We start from the raw sequence: 8,867 nt of genomic DNA, 5'->3' as shown, positions 1-8,867 counted from the left end.
AGAAACGCGCTGTAAATGCTCACAACACAAACAAATAAAGAAACGCGCTGTAAATGCTCACAACACAAACAAATAAAGAAACGCGCTGTAAATGCTCACAACACAAACAAATAAAGAAACGCGCTGTAAATGCTCACAACACAAACAAATAAAGAAACGCGCTGCAAATGCTCACAACACAAAAAAATAAATAAATGCGCTGCAAATGCTCACAACACAAACAAATAAAGAAACGCGCTGCAAATGCTCACAACACAAACAAATAAAGAAACGCGCTGCAAATGCTCACAACACAAACAAATAAATAGCACAATAGCACAGACCACATACAAATACAATAAAACACATAAATAGCACAGACCACAACAAAATTTCCCCAACAAAACGAAAATTAACCATGTTTTTTTTTTTTGGCATATTGATTACCTGTTGTATAACCACAGTTGTACAAATACCATGGTTAAATCCATGGTTAATTTGTGCATGGTTATAGTAACCATTTTTTTTTAAAATTTTACTTATATAATAAATGTATTTATTAATTAATAAATTTTAATAGTAGGCTATGGTTAATTTTTGTAAGGTAAGTTGTAAAGGTAAGTTAGCCAGCTTACATAACCTTTAATCACTAATTACTAGTTACAGTAATTGTGTATTTTGTCAGCTTATTTAGGCTAATAATATCCACAAAAAAAGAGCTAATGAATATGATCAGGGTGTTAAAATAAACAAAAATCTTACCTTTCAGAGTAGACAGTGCATGTCCCAGCCATGCTTGTCACTTTGCAGTTCCCTTAAACATTTCCAATGTGGTCTGTGTCTATTTGCAGCGTGTTTCTGTTTTTGCAGCGCATTTCTTTATTTAATTGTGTTGTGAGCATTTGCAGCATGTGTGTTGTCAAATTGATGATGTTTTTTTTTTTTTTTTTTGCAGGTGTTTTTTTCTATTTGCATGTGTTTTTTCATTTGCAGCGCGTTGAGCTCTCTCGGCCACCGTAAGTTCCTGCTCTGAAGAGAAGCATCTAACAATAGAACAGGGCCGATTGAATTATAATAGACCTTTAGCCTATAAATGTCTGATGGAGCCAAACAGCATGTGTTATAATGAGCGCCGAGAATCTGTTTGGGAATGAAGGACTCGCTGGGCAGTGGTTCACTGGTGTGTGTGGTATCGGTTTGAAGAATGTGTGTTGATTTGGTGAAACAGAAAAGAACAAATCAATGCAGATTTCTCTTAATCAACAAATCACTGACATATGACATCTAACTTAAGCACAAATGTGCACTAGTTGAAAATGCTAATTTAATGACCAGAAGAGGAATTATTATTCTGTCATCATTTACTCACCATCATGTTGTTCCAAACCTTTTTAATCTGTGGAACAGAAAAAAAGTAATTTCAAAACAGTTTTCCATTAAATTGAACTGACAAGCTTTCAAGCTTTTAAAAGGACACAAAAGCACCATAAAGGTATCATAAAAGTAGTCCAAACGACTAACTATATTTTGTTCACACAAAATATGTGAACAAATTGACTAACACCAAAACAAGTCAAATTGACTAGTCTCCATTGACTAACACCGTCAAAGAAAAAGTAAAAAACAATGGAAGTCAATGGGGACAATCAACTGTTTGGCTACGCATATTGCTTCAAAATCTTTTTTTTTTTTATGTTCAGAGAAGCTCATACAAGGCTATGATTTAATAAGTTGTGTGATTTTTTTTCTTTCTTCCTCAAGTCATGTTCAGGGCTCTGTACTTTTGTGAGGAACAAACCAAAATGTAAATTAATATGTGCTAAATAAATTTGCTGAATTTAATTGAACTGTGTTCGGAATCCATTTGCATTGACTTTGTTGCATTAGCTAAAACTGTATGAGTGGATTTTTAGTTCCCAGCATGCTTTGCACAGTGCTGAACTGGGAGAGTAGATGTTGTAATTTTATGCATTTTTGAGTAAAGGGAAATACCTGAAAATAAACAAGAAAATACAATTTCAGTCATTCTACTTTAAAATGTCATGTTTAGTTCAATGTTACTTGCTGTTTCTTTGTAATTAATTGTGGAATTTACTAGCAATTTCTGAGTGAAAACTGTTTCTAAATAAAAGAAAATGTATTTTAAGTAAAATTTAAGTAAAATTAACAAAGTGAATAAATATGATCTTCTCAATATTTTATTTTTATTGCTTGCCACTGCACTGGCATTAACACAGCTATGTTCACCGAATGAATTTTCAAACACCACAGTCACCATCTAACCATCTTACAACCAAACCACAAGCTCTACTCTCCAGCACTATGGTTACCACAAAAATTTAAACAATAGCAAAACACCATAAGTAGTCTTTTATTCAGCAGCGATCTCATGCATTTCAGACATTTGTAGCTTGTTCAGGCTGTATACTTGTTTAACGTGCTACAGACATTTTAGCAGGTGTGATATCATTAGTAGCTTGTGCTTCAGCATACAGACATTTTAACACGCAGCATAAACAGTTTACCACATGCTACAGCGCATATCATGCAGTTGATTTGTTTTAGCATGTGATCAAACGGTCTGTTGACGGTTCAGTGTGAATTGCAGTCGTGTTTAGTATGTGCTCTAGATGTGGTGAATCTTGTGGATGTTGTAAATATGTTTTGATGTGTACTGTAGACATATTTAGCATGTACTGTCAACATACTGTAGATGTTCTTGCCGTGCTCAGGATGACCCGACTTCATCTCCAGGGAGCTGCAGCATGATCAACATTTAACATGCAACTGCACTCACTTCACTGGCAAAGGTGACCTTTGTACAATCCCCCTGATGGAGTCTGGGCTGTCTGAACATGCCAACTAAGCTTTCACATTACTTCACCATCATTATTTATGATTTAATAGAGATTCACTGCATAAAATCTCACACTGACCAGATCAACGGCTGTTTATCGTGATCTTGGTCAGTGTAAGTGGTATAGGAACATGCATTATATCCATTATTTATTTCCATTTTGTCCTGAAGGGATTAATAATTCAGGCACATTTGAAGAGGACTTTACCGGTATGGCTGGGGGAAAAAATGCCAGAGTCTTTTATTAGGTAACACAGGTTTGGTGGTGTATATAGAGTTCAAATGACCAGATTTCAGAAACATCGATTGTATAAATGGATATGAAATTGAACAAATACGTTCCATCTGTAATGTGTTCGGTCACCTGCAGTAAATGGTATGAATGATCATTTTTAAGTGAACTATTGCTTTACACTCACCTAGTTTAAAGAAACAGTTCGGCCAAAAATGGCCTCCAAAAATGAGAGAAGCCAGTTAAAAGGACAGTTCACCAATAAATGCAAATGCTGTTCATTTACTGACTCTCAGGTCATCCAAGATGTCGGTGACTTTTTTTCTTCAGTAGAACAGTAAAGAAGAATTTTAGCTGAAACCGTGGTCCTAGGTGATTCATATAATGCGAGTCAGCGGTTAAGAAAAGCATATCAAGAAACACAAAATGAATACCCATGGCGCCTGACAATATATTGAGGTCTTATGAAGCGAAAGGATTGGTCTGTGCAAGAAACTGAACCCTATTTCCAACATTATTACCTGTAATCCAGAGCCTCAGGCAAACAGTCCGGAGTGATTTCAGGTTTGCGAATGAATCATTCTTTTGAACCGGTTCTTTTTTGTGAACTAACTGAACCAGTTCACCAAATCGGACTAAACCGTCTGTAATGGTTCTCGGTTCGAGCAGCACAGATTTACAATTTACTTTGGATTACAGGTAATAATGTTGCTAATAGTGTTCAGTTTCTTGCACAGACCAATAGTTTCACTTCATAAGACCTCAATACATCATCAGGAGCCATGGGTATTAATTTTGTGCTCCATTATATGCTTTTTTTGATTCTCAAAGTCTTTTTTTGAGGATCTAATTAATAGGAAAGCTTACTGAACTTGGATCTTGAACTTAAATTTGGAGCTTATTTTACTTGCAAGACAAAATATTAGTTTTGTGTTCATAGAACTTGTATATAATGCTTGTTGAAAGCACAGACCAACTTGAATTGTTATACATTCCACAATTTCAAAATGACAGCAACTTTTTTCGTGTTGAGTGTACTCAAAAATGTCCCGAAGCGGGTTGCCTTGAGTTTAGGAGTTTTCTCACTGCATCTAGACCAGGGGTGGGCAAACTTGGCCCTTCCAGGCCACTTTCCTTATGAGTTTAGCTCCAACCCTAATCAAACACACCTGAACCAGCTAATCATTGTCTTCAAGACTACTAGAAGGCTACAGGCAGGTGAGATTTATCAGGGTTGGATCAAATCTCTGCAGGAAAGTGGCCTGGAAGGGCCACGTTTGCCCATCACTGATCTAGACCATTTTAACACCAGCAAACAACCTAGATTTATTTTTTTCCATCAGACACACTGTTATTTGTGCTGTTGTTCAGTTGTTTAACTGCAATTTTGTATGATAATGATTCTTTGTTCAACTGAGTTGTAATCCAGTGTCTTTTCCACGTTGTAATCTGTGAATAAAATCTATAATAATTCAAACATTCTCTGTCAATTGCAGCTTCTATCAGGTGAGGGCAGGCCTGCGTGTGTCTTCTCGGGTTCCCCACAGAATCACTGCCACAACACCTGGATACACAGGTGAGCATCTGTGTGTTGGAGGAGGGAATCGGCTTCTAACATTTGTCTTGAAAACTGTCCACATATAGCAGACAAAGAAAAGATAATCGCGATGTTTGTGTATCACTGTTGCCTACAAATGATATTAACTCCTATATTAATGGGTTTTCACATTATTTTGCCTACACACACACACACACACACACACATATATATATATATAATACAGAAAAAATATTAATATTGTGAAATGTTATTACAATTTAATTATTATTTATTATTATTATATTTATTATTATTATTTAATTACTTTAATTTTAATATACTTTAAAATACAAATTATTCCTGTCATGCAAAGCTGAATTTTTTTTTAAATGTGTGTGTGTGTGTGTGTGTGTGTGTGTATGTATGTTGTTCAGTTGTTTAACTGCAATTTTGTATGATAATGATTCTTTGTTCAACTGAGTTGTAATCCAGTGTCTTTTCCACGTTGTAATCTGTGAATAAAATCTATAATAATTCAAACATTCTCTGTCAATTGCAGCTTCTATCAGGTGAGGGCAGGCCTGCGTGTGTCTTCTCGGGTTCCCCACAGAATCACTGCCACAACACCTGGATACACAGGTGAGAACTCCATATATTTACTTTCTTCATCTCAGAGTCTCCATAAATCATAAATGTGTGCAGCATCAATATGTCAAACAACATGCAACTAATCAGTTAGCAACATCGGCTTGTGTGTCTAGATTCTTTTATTAGATTAAATATTTTTAGTGGTGGTGGTTTAGATTCAAGATGCATTATCTGAGAGAGGGTTTTAAACTGTCAGCACGCTAAAATCCTCTGAGGAGATGCATCTCTAAATTCATTCTCTATAAAGGCACATTAAAGCAGAAATGTTGAAACTAATTCAACTTCTTAAACAACAATTTAAGAGACAATTACTGATGCACATTAAATCACTTGCTGTAAGCAATGTTCCTGTTATTACGCACAATGCATTTGTGAGTACTTCATTTTGGTTACAATTATTCAGCCTATTTACCTTGTTTTGCTGGATACAGGATGATAGTGGAGCCCATCGGATGAGTGTGAGCATTCGAGGGCTCTTTCCCAGAGGCTTTTGGGAGGATTCCCCTCGCTGTCTCCGCTCCCACTATTAAAAATAAATGTGCAGAATAAACCACTTAGACACACATAGGTCTTTCTGTAACAAAACAGCCTTTAGAGGACAGAGAGAGAGATACAGAGATAGAATTTACTATCTTGATATAAGGCTTTTAGAGTTGGACAAATTATCGATCACGCACTAATACTCTATCACTTGCTTTCAAAGTCAAATACAGATCGACAAATGACAATGAGTGCAATACAACAGCTGATTTGTTCAACACTTATGCAAAATATTATTATTAAATTATTACCAAATTAAATTAATTCATTACACAGTTGAAATACTTCATTTTGAATTCTTACGTTTTAGATTTTAGTTTTTAAAGTGTGTGTGTGTGTGTGTGTGTGTATGTATGTATGTATATCTACTGTATATATATAGTTTACATTTAAATAATTAAAAAATGTAAAACTTGGTTAAATATGTTATCATTTATTAATGTGTTTAATATATTTTTATATAATGTTATTTATCATTTTAACATTTTATATATTTTCATAAATGTATATGAATATCACCTACAAACTATATAACAGAACCATTTGTATAGGATTATTATTATTTATTAAAATACATAAAATTACTTGTTTAATTTTTACTTTTACTGTTTTCTGCCATTTTCTAATATGCATTACCCTTACAGCATAGTAAAATCACAGTAACACATGGTCTTTCGTGGCTTATTCTATTATATTACACATATAAAGGTATACATTTGCTGTATGATTATTTTCATGGTTTTCTATGACCCCTTGATTACAAACATACACACTCTATGCAATTTACCTATTGCTTGTGTCTTGTTCTGTGTCTAACTTACATTCTTCTCATTCTCAGCACACATTCTGCGCTCAAAACAGTAATCTCCAGGCTGCTTTAGTTTTATGGCCATCTAAAGGCAATCAGGGACACAGACACCATGTTTCCACAGGTCACGTTGTGTCAGGTGAAAATATAATGTGTTTTCACAACACTGACGGCTTCTTTAGTGTCACACACAAGTTACCTGGACGCACACACACAATTATCAGTGTACACACTGCTGTTATGACACCTGTTCAAAAGATTGTTCAAAAGATCCAAAATAAGTATTTTTGAAAGACACACTCTCTATCCAGAAAAGCCTCTTAAAAATCTACTTCAACACTATATTTTCTTTGTAATATCTTACCAAACACAATTTTGAAAATTAATCACTCTATTCACCCATGGGACTGCTGTTTACTTCCCAATTTGCATTCATAGCATGCTTCTGAAAGTGACACAGGTTTATTCGGTGAGGCCTCAGATACTCGTCTGAATCGTGTGATTCCAGATCAAATACTGCTGTCTGACTGACATCACTTCACCATAATGAGCTTCTGGGCAGACTTTCATCTTCTGTTTACGTGAGAGGATACGACAACCCTAGAATTTTGTTGTTGGATGTCTGCTGTCTTTTCAGTTTTTTTTCTGACGCATAGGCTTGCTTGTAATTCTGGTATTTCTAAATAAAAAAAGGCACATTATATACACTACCATTCAAAAGTTTGGGGTCGGTAAGATTTATTTTTATTTTTTTTTGTAAGTCTGTTTTAATGCTCACCAAAGCTGCATTTATTTCATCAACAACACAGTAAAAGCAGTAATATTGTGAAATATTGCACTTTTTTGGGCTTCAAAATCTCGACCCCCATTCACTGCCATTATAAAGCTTGGAAAAGTCATGACATTTTTTAATATAACTCCGATTGTATTCGTCTAAAAGAAGACTGTCATACACCTAGGATGGCTTGAGGCTGAGTAAATCATGGGGTAATTTTCATTTTTGGGTGAACTACCTGTCACATTCGCTACTGTGAGGGAGCGAGGAACGAGGAGACGTGGAGTACATCAACAAGGAGACTTTATTCATCCAACACAAGGGAACCAGGGAAACACACGTAGCAGGGGAGGTTGACATATACAATAACGGACACCAAACTAAGAACAGGGAACACTTTATATACACATGACATGACGAGGGGATGAGGAGACACACCTGGGATTAATAGAACTAAACGGGGAACACCTGGAACAAATGATAAGGACAGGAACGGGAAGGACCAAATATGGGCATAGAAACACATGGGGAGCAAAACACGGAACAGAATCTGACACTACCCCTTTAATTTATTTAAACAAAAAATCTTACTGACCCCAAACAAAACAAAACCGTAAGTGATAACAGTTTTTTGTCATGTCCCTTTTACATTTTGTGTCCAAACAGGACAGTGATAAATTAAGTATTTCCTGTTCATTCAGTTGCTCATTTTGCTTTAGTACTAGTCATATGAGATAAAACACAGCAGTTTTCTTTGGCTGTCATAACTTAATGCCTTTATTGAGGAGTTGTGTGTGTGTATGTGTGTGTGTGTGTGTGTGTGTCTATGTGTATTTGGCAGCAGAAAGCCCATGGCCTCTGTCTGACATTGAGTCTTGGTGCTGCTCGTCTGACTGAACGCCAGCGGCGGTCTGAATCAAACTCACACACTCACTGGCCATTTTGGATCTGTCAGCCATTCTGGCTCTTATGGGATTTAATTTTCAGTTTCAAAATGTCATCCAGACAACTGGTTGCCTGACTAAACTGAAGTGTTTCAGCGTCTTTGTGCTCTCCACTAACTCAATTACAAATTCTTCCTCATCCTGACTTGTTTAGGACGCTTCCCACTTTGTATTACTCCTTAAAGGACATGTATGTTTCAGCAGTGCTGCCCACTGTCTATGTATAAACAGCATATTAAAATATATACTGTTAATAGCAGAAATAATATTGTAGGTATAAAGAGAATGAATCATATGTCGCATCATATGATAATAAGGTCGCTGTGATTTTGCCAAGTAAGACATGTTCCTGGATCAACATCTTTTGTTGATCCTGGATCAACATTACACTCTAAAAAATGCTGGGTTAAATACAACCCAGTGCTGGGTAAAATAGGGACAAACCCAGCAATTGGGCTGTTTTGACCCAGCGGTTGGGTTCCTTCTGGGTAGTAACCCAACCGCTGGGTCAAAACAGCCCAATTGCTGGGTTTGTCCCTATTTT

General features: G+C 35.9%; 1 protein-coding gene across 3 annotated transcripts in view; it reads left to right on the top strand.

Moving 5' to 3' along the window:
• LOC107727216 (protein FAM135B-like) overlaps positions 1-8,867 on the top strand; it is a 67,430-nt gene that overhangs the window by 14,544 nt on the left and 44,019 nt on the right. For all 3 annotated transcript variants that reach the window (XM_016537011.1, XM_016537027.1, XM_016537017.1), the window contains exon 3: positions 4,565-4,644. In XM_016537011.1, coding sequence (XP_016392497.1) covers positions 4,565-4,644 — 80 coding nt within the window. The remainder of the gene's footprint in view (positions 1-4,564; positions 4,645-8,867) is intronic.

Source organism: Sinocyclocheilus rhinocerous, unplaced genomic scaffold, assembly GCF_001515625.1.
Source record: "Sinocyclocheilus rhinocerous isolate Xijiao unplaced genomic scaffold, SAMN03320098_v1.1 scaffold1154, whole genome shotgun sequence".
NCBI lineage: Eukaryota > Metazoa > Chordata > Actinopteri > Cypriniformes > Cyprinidae > Sinocyclocheilus > Sinocyclocheilus rhinocerous.
Note: the sequence above shows the minus strand (reverse complement) of the source record. Positions and strands in the feature narration are given on the sequence as shown.